The sequence below is a fragment of the Hypomesus nipponensis genome, chromosome 12 (assembly GCF_054491055.1).
Source record: "Hypomesus nipponensis isolate SF chromosome 12, ASM5449105v1, whole genome shotgun sequence".
Taxonomy (NCBI): Eukaryota; Metazoa; Chordata; class Actinopteri; order Osmeriformes; family Osmeridae; genus Hypomesus; species Hypomesus nipponensis.
Window position 1 is genome coordinate 12,988,176 of NC_140372.1, and position 17,994 is coordinate 13,006,169.

At 46.5% G+C, this 17,994-nt stretch overlaps 1 protein-coding gene and 2 long non-coding RNA genes across 3 annotated transcripts; 1 reads left to right on the forward strand and 2 right to left on the reverse strand.

The window, feature by feature from the left end:
* Nucleotides 1–377: 377 nt before the first annotated feature.
* LOC146261230 (uncharacterized) lies at nt 378–1,488 on the reverse strand. The gene is made up of 2 exons (XM_084668012.1): nt 766–1,488; nt 378–683 (listed from the first exon to the last, which is right to left on the reverse strand). The coding sequence occupies exons 1-2, from the start codon at nt 1,354–1,356 to the stop codon at nt 498–500; spliced, it is 777 nt and encodes a 258-aa protein (XP_084524138.1). The 5' UTR covers nt 1,357–1,488; the 3' UTR covers nt 378–497.
* Nucleotides 1,340–4,692, forward strand: LOC146261231 (uncharacterized). The gene is made up of 4 exons (XR_014724756.1): nt 1,340–1,647; nt 1,819–1,946; nt 2,036–2,170; nt 3,581–4,692. It is a non-coding gene; the product is annotated as an uncharacterized LOC146261231 (long non-coding RNA).
* Nucleotides 4,693–5,106: 414 nt separating this feature from the next.
* On the reverse strand, nt 5,107–7,913 carry LOC146261232 (uncharacterized). The gene is made up of 3 exons (XR_014724827.1): nt 6,603–7,913; nt 6,407–6,477; nt 5,107–6,300 (listed from the first exon to the last, which is right to left on the reverse strand). It is a non-coding gene; the product is annotated as an uncharacterized LOC146261232 (long non-coding RNA).
* Nucleotides 7,914–17,994: the final 10,081 nt, after the last annotated feature.

The window sequence follows — 17,994 nt, forward strand, 5'->3', positions numbered from 1 at the left end:
CACTCGCCGAGGTACTGCATCGCGCTCCGCATCCAGGCTTCGCTGTGGCTCTCGCATAGCTTTGTGTAGAGCTGAGTGGCCCTGTTCCCCAAAGCGCGCTCCCTCAGCATCGAAACGACCAGCAGGTCACAGGACAACTTGAAAAGGGACAGTGAGGGTGAGACATGAGAAATGATTTATACCTAATACAATATTAAGCATTGGAAAAACTGGTTTCTGGAGGTTTCTGCTTACTTGTACGTGAGGATGGCTGGAAACAAGCAGCGGTGGGCTGCATCCAGCTGCCTCACTATGCCCTGTGACCATGCCACAACCCTCTTCGTACACCGAGAGCATGCCAGGTACTCAGTGGCCATGAGATACCAGGTATCGATGTCTAAGACCTTCCGGATGGTCTTTGTGTACACCCCAGCCTTGGTCATGTGGCCCGTGCAGGCAGGCTGGGGGCATGTCAGCTTGAATGCCCATAAGTGAAGGGGCATCCAGAGAAACGGCCGTCAGGCAAAGAAGGGGTCTGGTGATGCGGGTGGCTGGTTGTAGATCGGCTGGGGCTGTGGAGGCTCGTACCAGAGCTGGAGATCTGGCCAAACCTTCGCTTTGTTGTTCTTCCATGTAAAGAGCACCTGGCCGATCCACTGCTGCTGAGCAGTACTGAGTGTGGCCCGCCAGCGGGTGGGACACAACTGTGTAGAAACAACAGACAGAACACACACGTTTTCATATTAGTTGATAATCAGTTCATATAAAACATAGCCAATCATTTACCTCAGCACTGTCATCAGGGGGCTCTGCGGGCAGGAGGGCTTGCAGCAGGGGTAGTTGCTCCAGCTGCCCCTCCTCCTCCTCCCTCGGCAGAGCTGGGGACAGCCTTACAGGGGGCACAGCGGCCTCCTTGGTAGGAAAGGCGTGTGCGTAGCGGGTGAGGGCGTCCTTGTTGGCCATGAGCGCCGACTGAGAGCTGCTCCTCTCCCGCTCCTTCTGATGGGAGTGTACGAGCGGGAGGGTGTAGCCCACGTTGTTCTCCAGTAGCCACTTGAATGTCTGGCCCCAGAACTTCCCTAACTGCAGCCATTGCTGGCTCAGCACCAGCAGGTCCATACTGGGGTCACCGCCCTGGGAGACGACGTGGGCCCGCGCCTCATCCTCCACCTCCTGTGCTGCTTTGGCCCTGGCTCCTGGTGGTGGTGTGGGGGCTTGTAAAGCCTGGCAGCTGTTGGATTGTGGCTGCAGACAGGGCAGCACAGCTTGCAGGACCACATCCTGTAGGGCATCCACAGGACGAAGGGGCGCTGATGGAAGGGGGCAGGAAAGGCAGGTGGTTGCAGCAGGGTCTGTGGGGGGCCCGGGGGAGACCATCAGAGTTGCAACTCGGTCTTGCTGAAGAGGGCCTTGCTCACCCACTCGTGCTGCTCGACTGGCATTGACTTTTTCCACGCCTCTGGCAGAAGAATCTGTTTGGAACAAATGAACATCACAGAACACATGCAACAGCATAGACTTATAATAGATGGTTAAATGAACACATCTACCACTTTTACACTTGCATGATACTGACAGCTTCAGCCACTTACCCCAGATGAGTGTGCCACGGGGTCTGTTCGAGGTGCAGCTGCTGGTGCCAACTGCAGTGGCGGAGGCAGAGAAGGGGTAGGAGCTGTGAAAGGGAACTAGAGTAACAAAAATACTAGATTACAAAAATACTAGATTACAAAAATACTAGATTACAAAAATACAATTGACAAAAATACTAGATTTTTGGAACGACTGTACTTGAGTAATAACATGGAATTGCATTTATTTTTCCCCTCACCTTCCAAGTCCATCTCCGCGCCGGCCAACACGAGCACGTCCTCGTCGATGTCAGTGGCTCCTGGCTGTGTGGCAGGTGACGGAGGAGGCCTGGGAACGGGCCGGCCTGCAGACTGAGTGGAAGCTGAGGACAAATAGTATGACTTTAATATTTGACACACATGCAAATGTTGTCATTTGTGTTTATCACTGTGAAATGGACTTACTCTGAGGCCTGCGTTGGCAGGCTGTGCTGAAGAAGAGGAGGGAGGCCGAGAGGCAGTAGAGGAAGAAGACTCTTTCTTCTCGTCCCTCCTCTTGATGTACTCGATAAGCATCGACATTTGAGAGCCTGTACACGAAACCTGCTTCTTAAGCCACTGTACGTATCTGTAGGATAATGTAAAGACATCAGAGAACGGTTAACTTGTTTTCCTTCAAATAAGGCTTACTCTCACAATACTCAGTACATTGCAGTAAGTAACTATAGTTTATGATCATTATGGATGGGTATCGTTAATTATCGATACCATTTGAGACTGCTTAACGATTCGAGTCTTTATCGATACCACTATCGATACTTTTCTATTCAAGTAAAAATATGTAAAATAGAACAAGGGGAAAGTGTTGCTCTCAGGAGGAGGCTGGCTAAAAGGAGCAAATAGGCACAATGGATCCTGACTCTGGCTATATCTAAATCTGTCCACAACCTGGATGAGTAACTAGACTGATTGGTTGGTTGACGAAGTGACATTGTCAAGCTCATCGACTTTATGAAAAGTTGAACACGTTTCAACAAAAGGCACCTGATACAACTAAATGACCAGCTAACCAAACCCAAACCTTCCTTATCTTATCCCTATTTTCTTCTGTCTCTGTTTTTGTTTAACACGATGTTTAAGCATCTCACAGAGACATGCTCGAGGTGGCTATGTTTTGAATGATCAACAGTGAGGGGCGAGGCTTGTCTATAGGCTACTCACACACTGTGCTCGTAAATAATTTTTGCAGTTCGCGCACACATCAAATTGTAAGGGCATATGCGAGTGAAATAGTTGCACTGTTGAGCCCTGAATTGGCTTATTATCAACGACGGAGACTCGCTACGAAGTTGTGGTGCGCTCACCAGAGGATTGTCCTGCAAAGGCAGCTGGAGTTTGCACCGTTGCGACTTGGAGACAGTCAAAGTACTGCTTTTTATCTTTATCTGATGCACAACGTTGAGGTGCTTTTTCATCGCAGTTGTTTCCCCCCCTTTACAAGAAATTACTTTCGAACATATATTGCACTTTGCTTCGTCTTTATCTTTGGCTTTAATAAAATGTAGCCAAGCCTTTGACCGTTTTGTGCGTTCTGCCATCGTAGCTAGCAACAAACTGATAAATGAAGTGAGGTAGCACGTGAGGCAATAACATTCTTTGTTTAGTTTAAAGGCGGTTGGCAGGCCATTCAATTGAATTTAGTCATTTTATTAGTCAAACGTTGTACGTTTGTGCACCAGCGATTTGATTTAAATAACATTACTTATTTCTCGAGACATAATTCAACGTTACATTATATTACTTGGTCTCGATAAGCTTGGACCTTATCGATATTCGGGTTTTGAGAAATTTGGAACCGGGTCCTTACAGAACCGGTTCTCGATACCCATCCCTAATGATCATGGTCAGTCAATTAAGTAACTTAGTCAGTAACTTTGCCCATGACAACAATCTTAATAGTGATAACATGTAACAATTGTTTCATTTCCACTTGGAGGTTGGTACTTACGATGCATGCTGCTGGTCCACAGACTCGTAGAGGGCAGCGAAAGACACCGCGGAATGGGCGCCAACGCCCACCAGCTTACGTCCCTCGTCGTCCGTCGGCGGCAGGTCCAGGGTCCCGTCCAACACGCGGCCACCCGGGGAAACAGCTGGGCGTACTGGTTCAGGGCGTCCTTGTTCTCCATCAGCGGCACCTGTGACACGTTGCCAGTCTCCCTCTCGCTGGTGACCTGCCAACAACATCACAACATACCCCAGATCGTTCCCCAACAGACAGTGAAATAACATTCCCTTATACTTGCTGAACTGGAGCACCGGCTGAGAACCAGTCTGGCGTCGCTGGGATCTCCTCCTCTGGCCGCCACGCACTCCGTCGCCTCCCGTCTCACCCTCCGAGCAGTCTTCACCCCTGCAGCTGCTGACGGCCCTCGCTGGACAGCGAGAGCCTCAGCCCCTGCAGCAGCTGAGGCCTGAAGGGTGAGCGCGCCCGACGGACGAACTCTTAAGCAAGGACAGAAATCCATTCTGCACATCCTCACAAAAGAAAATTATTAATTCAAGTATCTAGCACTAGAAACATTTCTAATGTGAATATCTAAATATCAAGCCCCTGATAACAGATTTTTTTCACCTAGCTACCAGCTCCACGTAAAAGCGACAGTGCCACCTGACTGACATATTTTAGCAATCCTCTTTACATTATTAAAACATATAGGTAAGGTACACTCGCGCATTGCTGCAAAATCCAAGTCGACAAGAATCCAATCGAAAATGCAGGTGTAGTCCGGGGAGCAAATTGCAATGTAAAGTGTCTCAAAGGTTGTGCTTTTGGCTCGGTTAAGGTCAACAGCAGTACTTGGGTTCGAGATGAAAACCAAGTGGAAGATGCTCTTGGGAAACCTGTACGTTTAAATTGTGGTGGCGGCTACTTCGCAGACCAATCAAATGCGCTATATGCAAATTAGCCAAGTGAGCATGCACTGGACCAAAGGCCCAGAGCATCTCCTGCTTTATAATATATCATGTTATATTATATAAAATGTAATTATCATATATAATATATAATGTACAGGAGTTAAATACTGTGGTGACTTATTTTTTTACATTGAATGAGCAGAATTATACAATCAAACAATTGCATCATTTCCAAGGTTTATTTATCCAATAAAAACGCAACACTTTGACCTATATACAAAAAGAACACATGTTCAGGGATGTGGCCCTCTGCTCCTGCAGTCACTCCTCCACCGTGATGCCTGCTGTGGTGGCACAGAAAGTTTGTTTTGATCGCCTAAATATGCTGTGTCCAGTGGATATGGAGCTAGAAAGCTGACTAAAGTATCTGAATTCGAATATGAAAGATCTGAAATATTTTGCTGTTAAATATATTATATCTGAATTATTTGTATGCCGAATTTAATAAAACTGAATTATTTTGATCCAAAAATACAAATTTCTAAAATTCAGATTGCAGGAATTCAGATTCTTGAATTTCAGATTGCGGAAATTCAGATTTTGTCTGAACTAGGCCGAAGGTGAAACAGCTTGCTTTCACAGGAAAAAGTAGACGATTATAGAACAACCAAGCATTACCTCAGAACAAACTGAGTTGGTAGTTGGAGGAATACCCAGATCACACATACGTATCTATCTGGGATAGCACACATAGGTCCCAATGTGTAGAAGATACGTCAGCAAGATCTAGTATGGAGATTGTTGGCATTTGATCGAAACTGACTTCCAGACGACGTGTGGAAGATGAATCCAATCGCACTCGGCCGCACTACAGATATATCCTGTTAACCATAGATAACTCCTTATATGCTGTTCAATACTATGTCTGATCTCTCAGACAGCAAATATTTCACTATCCATAACTGATCTGAAATGTCACTTAGGAAATGAACATAGCCTATAGGCTGAACATTGACTTTGATAGGAATAAGGAGACAATTCAAAATATGCTTGACCATCCAAAATTGGCTTTTAGTAGGCTTAATACAGTAGCTAGCTAGCGTGACTTGATCAACCTGGATTTTCTGTGTGGGTATTATAATTAAGAGACACAATTGAAGTTCATGATTTTATATCAGGCTGGATGTTGATGCCATCAAGCTCTTAAAAGAACTCCAACACAGAAAAGAGAACAACGGAACATAAATATATAGGCTATAGCTTTGCCAGTTGTTCCGTGTCTTCCATCGGTCTCCGCCGCCCTCTGACTCTATCTCGACTCACTTGGTAACAGTAACTGCCGATTTTGGCAGAGGAGAAGACAAGTTTTTACACGTTTCATAAGCACTTGCTCCATACTCTTCCTCCAACGAGCACTACTCTTGGCTTTTGTTCTGGGGTACAATTCGGTCAGAGAAAGTCTAGATTTGGTTGTTCTGAAATCGTGTACTTTTCCCTATGAAGGCAAGCTGTTTCACCTTTGGCCTAGTTCAGACAAATCTGAATCTGAATTTCCGCAATCTGAATTTCAAGAATCTGAATTCCTGTTATCTGAATGTTAGACATTTGTATTTTTGGATCAAAAAAATTCAGTTTTTATAAAATTCGGCATACAAATATTTCAGATCTTTCATTCAAGGAGGAAGTGCTGGCTGGGGGAGGACTGCTGGCTGGGGGAGGACTGCTGGCTGGGGGAGGACTGCTGGCTGGGGGAGGACTGCTAGCTGGGGGAGGACTGCTGGCTGGGAGAGTCTTTCTTGAGGCGTCCTGCTTTTCTCCCTTCTCCTCACTCCTTGTGAAGGAGAAAATATCTTTAATAATAGATATCTTTAATATAAGTATATTAAACGCACTCCTCCTTTCATTAAATTCAAACTCTCAGACTTCACGTCACTTACGCTCGGACAGCACCGGGGGCCACCGTGGCTTGTGAAAGCACCATCCCTGCTTTCTGGGGGTCCATCTCTGTCTGGGGGGGGGGGGGGGGGGGGTATAAAAAACACACTGCCACGTTCATTAAATTAAAACTCAACTTCAAAAACAAAATTTTCTGTAAAACTTTTAAAATCAAATAATTCATATTATTTGACTTACACAGGTTCAGTGAATAAACTCTGCTTCTGTTTGCCTCCATTTCCTTGAAGAAGAGGAATGGACTACTCCACAACTAAAGCATCCCCTTTTCCCCTTTCTATATACAAAGGCTATGCAAAGTGGGGCAACAAACGTTACAGGTGGGAGGAAAAGGTGTGAAGTGCTTGCTTGTCACTACCTGGATTGGCCCTGGTCCATCCATGGCCCTGTCAGTGGGGGAGACAAAGATGCACATTTTGTTAAATGCCGCTGAAATATATCCCGCCTACCCCAGAACCTCCCCCTTTGTTTCACAAACTGCTAGGAAAATTCATCAAATCAGACTGGCCATAGAGAAGAACGTTAAAGGGCCGATTTACTGTTTTTTTTGTTTTTTTTTTACGCATTTCACACTGTCCCCTAAGGTCTCCGAATAGGGTATGTAACATTGGTTGGGTTGAAAATGGCCCGGGTGCTGTTCTATGCCCCCTGACAGATCCTCTGAAATGTTCCCGGGAAAAAACATTAGCTTTTCTCCTTTTATGGTATGCTCATTAATATTTAGATAAGCTGTGCGCTGATTGGTTGGTTTTCAACGAGTGAAGCTTGGGAGCAAAAATTCAACACGGCCAACAGCAGCACTCGCTGAAACACCAAAGTTAGAGGCTTGAAATAAAAACAAGCGCAAATAAATCTATTGTCTACACAACTGTTTTCAACAGATTGACTATCATTTGAAATGATAACATTACTTGTTTCCACTTCTGTTGTTGAAGCAAACTGGATTGACTTTGAACCAAACCATATTGTGATTCTACTTGGCTTCAGTTGGCTAGCTAGCTGTAGATATCTTGCTGAAAAATAACATGACAAAGATCTGGACAAACATGCATCGTGAATTGTAGATTTACATTACACAGCTTATTTATTTGAATGAGACAGTCAGGAACATGAATCAACGTTAGCCCCATTGCCAATAAACTAGCAGGCTAAATTATCACACATTCTACCTATGCTCTTACGTTAGCAAGCTAAACTTCTTTACATGCCTACAGTCTAGGTGTTAATAGTAACAGTTACAAGCAATGCTAACGTATCCTGTAAATAGCATCTGCCTTTCTCCAGTTCTTCCAAATAGATTATCTAGACAGGCGTTAGCAATAAGCCAGACTGCTGTTCGTTTTCTGGCTATTTTTCGGAAGCTTCCCTTCTAATGCCGACTACAGCTAGTCTAGCTAGAGTCGTTTGATGTGTGTAGAAACGTATTTAGCATTCTACCTGGTATGCTATATACAGGAAACTTTAGCATTGCTAATAACTGTTAGCACAACATCATACTGTCCTTATAGCTTGAGCATATGGTCGGAAGAGCACCTCTTTCCAAGTTCAGCTTCCTAGCAAATCATGCTTGAAATTGTCTAAGGTTGTCATCAAATACCCTTTTAGCTCTGTTAAATTGCTGCACTAGTCCACACTTGACCGGTGGGGATCTCATTCTATTATGACTGTAACTGTTAGCTGCTCCTGGCATTCTCTAATCCCTGCTCTCCTCTCTCTGTCCCCCCCCCCCCCCACACACACACACACACATTTTGATGTTTCAAAACCCATTGACACTGTATGACTGTTTAGCTTGCGTTCTGCTCCTCTCTCTTACCAAGTGTCTCGGGAGGAGGGGATCCCTCTCTGAATTGCTCCTCCCAAGGTTTCTTCCATTTTTTCTCCCGTTGGGAGTTTTTCTGGGAGTTTTTCTTTGTCTTCCTTGAGGGTTTAGGTTGGTTGAGGGGCAGTTTTATGGGCGCATGTGAAGCCCTCTGTGACATGCTTGCGTTTAAAAAGGGCTATACAAATAAATTTGATTTGATTTGTCAAAACTGTCTCGGGTGAAATGTTCAGAGCAAATGAATGATTGAGTGTCGAACTTCGCCGGGATCTTCTCATAGACAACAGCAGCCATGCCTGTTGAATGTTTGGCTCCTTGGGAAGACTGAGTGTTAACCTTCCCTGTACAGACTGGAACACAGCATTTACGACTGGTCCATTTTCAATATCCTTGTTATAATACAAAACGTTCTTCTTTGTAATTCCTTATAAGTAGCCTACACAGAGCAGACTTTGATATTCACTGTATGTTCATTTTACCCACAAACTGTCGTTATTCAACTATGACAAGGTAAATCGGTTTTGCAATCAATTGCCCCTTTAAGAGCCATCAAATCCTTTTTTAAGATGGGAAATATTATTATTGTTTAAGTCAATGAAATAAATGACAAAATAAAACATAATAATCCATCACCTACCATGGACTATGCTGCTTTCAGACCTGTCCACCTGATACATACACGTGTATTAGTATTCAATTAATGCTATTAAATGTAAATAATGCTGGCGTAGAAGGATAGAAACGTATGCGGGAGGAGAGCATTTCATGGCAGGTTTTCCATAGGATGTAAGTGCAATGCACCCCCTGTTAACCCTGACTAGGACAGTGTCACATGCCTGAAACTTACTGTGCTTACTCATGCTAGTGCCCTCAGTGTACAGTAAGAATCATTTGATGCTGGGATATACAGAACAGACAATAGAGGTGGTCATCACCACCTGCACAACTGTGGCAGAGGCAGTAAACATACCCAAACATATGAAAATCATGGCGAATCTAAGCGGTTATGTTTAGGTGTATTGTATTTCATCAATGTATAAGGAAATGTCCTGCATACATAGAATTTGGCAACGTATGTTTTAGACAGCATAACAACAACTCAAACATAGAATCATCCCAAAAATACCCAAGATTTACCGTGAGACCTTCCAAGGGGCTTCAAATTACACTGTGTCACAAGTGGAGGAGGGCAAGGGGTCATCTACCGCAGCACCGACACTCCGCGGTCTCCTGCGGTGAGGCATCTGTCAACATCTTGCGCAAAGAAATTAAAAAAGGTCAGCGACACGGTCACAGGTACACACATATAAAAGACAACCATAATAGTCACGTTCTATCAGGAAAGGGGAAACTAAATCAACTAAATCAAACACACACACAGTTATGAAAGCCGCTTGATGATCACTAGTGATCCAAACACTAGCCATGGCGCGCTATCTAGCTAGATATGACAAGCTTTTGGACATGTACTTAAGAACAATTTTGTTTTGGTTCATATTCATGAGTCACGAAATGTGCTTTTCTAATGTCACACTGATCATGACTGTAGTTGGGGGGTTCGTGTTATAGGGCTAGCTAACGTGCAACATTAGCCTGAGGCTTACCGTTGCCAGCTCTCGCTTTTGGCGGGCGGCACCAAGCTTTTCAGTGCTTCTCGGTCTCGGGCCAGGGCAGGCAGAGAGGTGCGTGTGCACAGACGGTACGGCGGTCTGTCTATCTATTATCTATTTCTCTCTATATATATATCTATCTATCTATGCTATCTATATATCTATCTCTTGATCTTTATATCTATGCTAATTATATATTCTATCAATGTATTTATCTATAAACTATCTACTGCTGAACACTTTCTCGTTAATCTCTCTTGTTGATCTCAATGGTCTAAAGGCAGGCTTTGGTCTATCGTCTCCCCGACGTGACGTCATGCAATGCATTGTGGGGGAAAGGAGAATCATTGCAAAAAAGTACCTACTTTTTCGTATTATATTATGTTTTGTGGCAACCAACAACGTCAAAGACAATAGATAACAGTTTAAATGTTTATAACAAACATGTAAATTGCGCAAATTCGTTGGAAAAATCTACCTGCCATATGGTCTTTAAGGGGGGTCTGGTGGTCAGGGCCACACCTGCGGCCCTAAGTGCCCCCAAACCACCACCAGGAGCCAGGGCCGAAGCAGCACAAGAGGTGGAGGATGAGGCGCCGGCCCACGTCGTCTACCAGGGCGGTGACCCCAGTACGGACCTGCTGGTGCGGAGCCAGTACCGGCTGGCCTGGGTTACCAATGTCGATAATTAGCACCGGCAAGTCCTCGTGAGCGTGCTCACCAGCAGTGAGAGCGTGGACCTGTTGCTCCCCAAGGCGGTCGGGCTACAGGAGCGGTACCGACTCGCCGGGGTTCCTCCACCCCAGCTGATTTACGTGGACCGGGACTGTTGCTCCAGCTTCGGCGGATTAAAGACAGCTGCCTTGTTCGCCAACTGGGACCGGCTGGTGGTTCGGCTGAACGTGTGGCACCTGATGCGGCGGTTCGCAGCAGGTGTCACCACTGTGAGCCACCAGCTCTACGGTCCCTTCATGAAGCAGCTGTTCCTGCATCTTTGAATGGGATGCAGCAGACGTCCGTCGATTGCTGGAGGGTAAGCGGTCCCAGCTGGAGGTGGAGCAGGGGATGGACGGCCTGACCGACGGGGAGGTCTTCAGCCAGGTTTCCAAGAAGGAGATGGGCCGCCACTGCCATCGCCGCACGCGTTGAGCGGCGGAGACGGAACTGCGGCTCATTGACCTGCTGGAGGCCTTCGACGGTGAGAAAGGACATGACACCCTGGGCATCCCCCTTTTGGACAGCAGCTGCATCCAGGCGAATCTGGCGAGAGCAGAGGCGTCACCTCCACTGCATTCAGGATTTAGGGACTGTTCTAGGGAGTCTAGAACAGTTATTTTTTCTTCTAGTTGCCTGCTCGGAACTGCCTCGGGTCCTGGACGCAAGCTGGCCAAACACGAGTCGCCTCGTGGAGGCCGTTTGCAGCCAGCTCTGTCGTCTCCATCCATCTGCCACGCAGTCCGCCGAGGTCAGAAGGACCAGGTGGTCCCTCGTTATGGCGGACTACGTGGCCATCAGAGACGCAGTGCTGGACAACCCGAGGCTGATGGCCCAGACCAACCTACAGCTCTTTGAGCTCAATCAACGGACCTTGTCACAGTGGTGATATAACTGAAAATGTAACAGTATTTAGGGAGGGCAGTCTATAAACATGACTGTGTGTAATACATGACTGACAATGTTGTCTGTCTGTGTGTTACAGGTACTGCATGCGTCAGAAGGAGAGGGCCATCCTCCTACAAGACTTGGTCCCCCCTGCTCCTGGCTGCCCAGGCTCTCCCTGCTGCCAGGCCCCTCCAGTATCAGCAAGAGGGACACCGGCAGCCCTTCGCCTTTGAGGCGCCGCAGGACCTCGCACGCCAGGCTACCCAGCAGCGGCAGCCCGCCCCAGTGCCCATTCCGTCAGCCCAGCCACCAGCCTCAACCGATCTGTCCCAGGACAATGTCGGTGAACCCCCCCACCCTCCTCCTCTTCCTCTTCCAGAGACAGTCTCCCCTACCACTGCCTGGAGGACACCGTCTCCAGCTGTTCGAGCTGAACCAGCGCACCCTGTCACAGTGGTGAGTCATTTACCGTTAACGATGGTGTTGTTATCTATCTGCGTGACATAAGCCGTAAAGATTACTAGGCTCATTACTAAGGGCACTTGTGTTTTGTTCCTTCTCCCTCCCCCCTCTTCCTCCTCCTGCTCCTCAGGCACATGGACCGTTGCAAGTCCAACGAGCAGCAGGTGCTTCTCCAGTCGGTGGACCAGCCCTCCGTCACTGCAGTGTCTGCAGCACCACTCCCTCCACCCATGCAGCTACTTCAGTCTGCAGAGCAGCCAGACAACCCCCATCCCTATGTGGAACCTGAGGATATGTCCGGTCAGTCAGAACGGAGGGGGGGTCAGCAGCCTCCTCAGGTCGGGGTCGAGGCTGAATCAGCCGTTTGCAAGACAACAGCCTGGCGGATGAAAAAGAAGACGGACATGGCCACGTCCAATGTCACACAGGGTACGGCTCCTCCTGCAAGGAAGGATAGGCATTACATCAAGTTCACCTGCGAGCTCTGTGGTCAGCCAAAGACCAAGGAGTTTGGCCACAGCTTTCGGTCAGAACACTTCTGCTTGTCCACAGCTGGGCGCTGAGTGGAAGAGTGGCTGGTCGAGAAGAGTTTGTTTCAACACCCATTGACACATCCCTGCTGTATGACCCTGTTTAGCCTGTGTTCTGCTCCTCTATGTCACCAACCGTCTCTGGAGGAAGGGATCCCTCACTGAATTGCTCCTCCCATGGTTTCTTCCATTTTTTCTCCTCTACTGAGTTTTCCCGGGAGTTTTTCCCTTGTCTTCCTTGAGGGTTGAGATTGGTTGAGGGGCAGTTCTATGGGCGTATGTGACGCCCTCTGTGACATTGCTTATAAAAAGGGCCATAGGAATACCCGGGGGGGGGGGGGGGCAGCCATCTCCCTCGCCCTTTCGCACTTCCACCTCCAGGTGGTGGTTCGGGGCACAGACTAGTAGAAGACAGGCAAGTGTGAGATTCTCCCCACCCCCAGTCAGGGGGATCAAAATTAATAAATTAATTGCTTTTTACCTGACATCTTTCAAAGGCAACAATGATTAATGCATCCATGGCCAGGATATCATTATAAAATATGACATTATTTTAAAAGTGACCTATAACATCGACCATGCTAAACACGTAAATGTATTAATAGATGCCACCTACGTCACCTCCAAACCAATGTATATCTGACGACTTTATTAGCAAAAAGCGACTAGCGACAAATCTAGCGACATTTTTTGTCATTTGGTGGATCATGAACTCCGGACCCCAGGTGACTTTACTGTTTACGACGCCATTTTGGCAGTATAGCAGTGGCAAAAATGAACTGCTCTGACAACTCCAGCACAGATTCCAACCTGTCCGAGTTCACTGCCCACTTTAATTCAAAAGACATAGGCAGCTATAAAGCAAAACTTGATCGATTAAACGTCAGTGATTCATATAATGCTCCCGGAGTTATTTTTACGACCTTTACGAGTGAAACGGAAAGCTTCCGTGACTTTCTGCATCCAGACCAGATATTTCGGCTACAATTTTCTAATCAACTTTCCTTTGTCCTACTCTGGAGAGTCTTTGAAAGCCTACAAAACCCTGGAGGGATATAAATGGACGCAATCAGCTGGATTAGTGATGAATATTCAGCTTTGAAGTCTACCGGCTACAAATTGCTATGTGTAACGTTAATGCAGTCAGTTGTAAAACTTGTATAGCTAGCTAGCGTTAGCTAGTCTGTACTGTAACGTTCATCAACGGTTACCTACTAACGTTTGCTAACGTACATTATATCAGTGTAATTTTCATCACAAAAATGCCATTACATATTTATTACAATTAAGTAAATTCCAAGAGACTGAATGATCCTCAGTTGAAGCCATAGATGGTTGTCAGGAATTATGGGGTTCTTCTCTCTGGATCTTAGGAATCCTAAAATGCTCTTCCTTCATCTTTTCCCAATGGTTCAGAGGCATCCCGGCGCACAGCAGCTATCTACCATGTTGAATCAATGTTCATTGAAATAGGCAGCAAATTGAACTATGTATAATATGTATGTAAGTATATATGTATGCTCCACTTGGCTCTCCACTTTACTGCCAAAATGGCGATGACCGGTGCATACTGGAATTGCGTGACGTCAACTCCCGGAGCTCTATTGTGTTGACAAAGCACTGAAAAAGCATCTCACATATCCCGTCCTGCAGTTCACGTTTCAACCGATCTCATGAGAGTATAGCGAGAGCTGTCGCTGTCTCCTCTCCACTCACACAGCGCCTGCGCGGCCAGTCTGACTAGATAGCAGACCCACAGTCCCAGACTGCACCGTGACCGCTCTGAGCAAGAACTGCCTGCAAATGGATCGTGCGTGCGAAGCTTACCTCCAATCACAGACGATGATTTTGAGGAGTTGGCAGTTTCTTGGTGGTGACTCGATATTTATAGATATGTATTTGTTTAAATATTCACATATTTTCGTCTCACACTCAAATATCCCTCACACTGTCCCATACAGTCAGTCTCAGTCACACACAAGCTGAATGTGCTGTCAATGTCTTCTAAAACAGACTCAAATCTTCACATTTCAGCTCTCCAGTGGCAGCCATGTTTGTTGAAAACAAATTCAACCCAAAAGACAAAGGCAGCTGAGCTCCTTTGCTGGAGCCTGAAGGTGATACAGCATATGCTGTGGCTGGATGGTTGAATGACATGAGTGCGGCACCTGGCCACCAAGTACTTATATTTGATCATGGGAAAGTTATTTACTATTTAAAAAAATCATATGATGATTTTATTGGTAGTTTAATCGACCGGAAAAGGGTGGAGTGCCATTTCCGGGTCGGGGAGGAGATCCTGAACCAAGCGGAGGAGTTCAAGTATCTCGGGGTCTTGTTCACGAGTGAAGGAAGAATGGAGCGCGAGGTCGACAGGCGGATCGGTGCGGCGTCCGCAGTGATGCGGGCTCTGCATCGGTCCGTCGTGGTGAAGAAGGAGCTGAGTCGAAAAGCGAAGCTCTCTATTTACCAGTCGATCTACGTTCCTACCCTCACCTATGGTCACGAACTATGGGTAGTGACCGAAAGAACGAGATCGCGAATACAAGCAGCCGAAATGAGCTTTCTCCGCAGGGTGTCCGGGCTCTCCCTCAGAGATAGGGTGAGAAGCTTGGTCATCCGGGAGGGGCTCAGAGTAGAAACGCTGCTCCTCCGCGTCGAGAGGAGCCAGCTGAAGTGGCTCGGGCATCTGATTAGGATGCCTCCTGGACGCCTCCCTGGTGAGGTGTTCCGGGCACGTCCCACTGGGAAGAGGCCCCGGGGAAGACCCAGAACACGCTGGAGGGACTATGTCTCTCGGCTGGCCTGGGAACGCCTCGGGGTCCCCCAGGAAGAGCTGGTGGAAGCGGGGGGAGAGGGAAGTATGGGCCTCCCTGCTTAGGTCGCTGCCCCCGCGACCCAATCCCAGGACAAGCGGCAGATGATGGATGGATGGATAGTCTGACTAGGTAGCAAGTTGTTAGCTAAGTGGCCAACAGCTAGCTAGCTCTCATCTTGGTGCCACTTAGCTCACGGCTAGCTGTCATTAATCTGGACAATGTTCTTTAATGTCAGATGCAGGGCATTAACTTTTTGAGGCACTTACGTTCCATGCACAAAAGTCACTTGTCCGAAACCTTGGTATAAATAGCCTGACCTAGTGAAACGGGCAAAACTAGCCTGGCTAACAGAGGTTGCTTTCTCACGCAAATGACGAATGAAACAGGCTTGGTTAAAGAAATACAATATTCTGGCTATCTTTGGCAGGCTCATATATACAAAAAGCAGTCCTCCCTGATGTTTCTGTTGTAGAATGGAGGGAAATACAACATTGTGAACACTGCCAGTGAGCGTCTGACTCTGAAGCTAACGTCCAAACAGTGTAACGGGGGATCAAGGCATGGCTGTCGCCTACTAGTACTATGCCGGCGACGCATTCTCACTCAAATTTCAAGGCTTTCGTGACCCAAATCAAAAATATGATACGACATTGACAAATCAATGGGGAATCACGTTCTCTCTTAAAAGCTTTTTGGAGCAGAATTCACCGAAACAGAACCACAAAGCTAGCTCTAGCAACTTTAAAATCGGTTAAATAGACGTAATGAGTGGCACTGCACATAATGTTAAGTGACATTTTATTATGTTTGAAGTATAACTTGTCCAGTGGGGCAAGTACATTTGTCTTCCACTTGCCCTACAAAAACATCCACTTGTCCCGGAAAAGCGGATGAGATGTGTGAAATGAGATGTTTGAGAGAGATGTTTACATTGGAAGAACATGAAGGAAAGGGAAACGAGCCCTACAGAAGGTTTACAGAAGATCTACGTCTTATTATGCAATCCATTATAGTAGGAGAATCAGCCTGTAGTCTTTTGTTATAGGATGAAATACCAGTCCGGGGTTCCTCTTTCGGCTGTTGTTGCAGCCAACTGTACGGCATATTGTAGGCATTTCTAAGGCTGAGTCGGTAGGTAAAATGGCGGCGCAAATCTACAGTGACGTCATGTGAATCAAATCAATTTAGTGTTAATAAAATGATTACGCAAATTTGGAAAGAGATGTTTATAATGTGAAAAAATTTCAGTAATCGTGTGATAACGGAAATATGACTAGGCCTATTATATGTAACAGACGTGGTATTGCAGGCTCCGTCAGAGGTATTGGGAGTCGGGTGGCTGAGGGGTTGGAGAATCGGGCTATTAATCAAGAAGGTTGTCGGATCGATTCCCGGCCGTGCCAAATGACATTGTGTCCTTGGGGAAGGCACTTCACCCTACTTGCCTCGGGGGAATGTCCCTGTACTTACTGTAAGTTGCTCTAGATAAGAGCGTCTGCTAAATGACTAAATGTAAAGGAAATGTTATCGGGCCTATGTTCGTCCCGCACTGGGTTCGAACCTGCCACCTCTGACATCCCAAGCGCCACCACTACCAACTACGCCAACGAAAAGGTACCAATCTGTTGATGCGGGTGGCCTGTTACATACCTGAGGAGCAGGGACGTTTCTACACGGGGGCCTACAGGGGCCAGTGCCCCTGTAAAAATGTCCCTGGCCCCCCCTGTGTCCTCCCTGACCTGACTGGACTGACTTTTTTGTTGTTGTTTTTTTTTACAAGTTTTTCTTCTTCTAGTAGTCATTATGAACCGAGGAAGGGACATTGCAGCCTTTTTTGCCCCAGTAAATAAAGAAGTTAGAGAAACATATCAAGGTATTGAGAGAGCTGGAAGAGGGAGAGCCAGAGCCGTTTGTATGATTTTAATGTACAGCAACATTTAAGTATTTAATGTTTAAATATAATTTGTTTGTTTTTAATGTGCCTCCCTGATTAAACACTGCCCCCCCCTTGGCCCCCCCAGTAAAATTAGTCTATAACAGCCACTGCTGAGGAGTGAGTTTCACCAATACACACCGGCGACATCTATGAACTACTTCTGAGCAGGTGTTTTCAGTGGACAGGCTGTAAAACTGTTGGTTAAGTTACAGACACTTATGAAAAACTGATGCTAATTATCTGGGAAACAGCAGTCAAGTTGTCATTGTTTGTGTCAAACAAGTTGTGAATTTGTTGTAACATTAAAACAGGAGTTCATGACTTACTCTGATCTCAAAGTGATGCTCGAGCTCCAGTGGTTTCCTCTGTGGGTGAGCGAAAATGTTGTAGCAGAATCATGTGAACAATTTCAGGATCAGCTTTTTTTAATTGGTTGTTGCGTTAAATTATTATGTGTGGCGGGAGTGCGTGACAAAACACCGAAATGATTGACTGTCACGCTCAATGTGTGACACTTGAGAGCCCTGCAGTGTGGTGGGGGGGGGGGGGGGGAGGTGTAGGCCAAGGGTTTCTGCAAGTAGTACAAGTGGAGAGATTGTGTTCAGACTTGAACAGGAAGCTCTGCTCATGTCATTTTAGCTCTGCTCATGTCATTAGAGCTTGACTGAAACCAGAAACTACACTGGTATACCTTCTGGCAGTACCTTCTGACATTTCAGTTCCTCTTTTTGAGGTCAAAACCATATTATTCAAGCAGTCAAAAGGACATTTTGCCTTTGAAATCTGCAGTC

Excerpts from the sequence above, each read along its gene's own strand:
- LOC146261230 (XM_084668012.1), bottom strand. The coding sequence starts at position 1,356 with ATGGTCTCCCCCGGGCCCCCCACAGACCCTGCTGCAACCACCTGCCTT. Across the intron at positions 684-765 it reads CCCCTGATGACAGTGCTGAG|TTGTGTCCCACCCGCTGGCG; the intron begins GTAAATGATTGG and ends GTTTCTACACAG.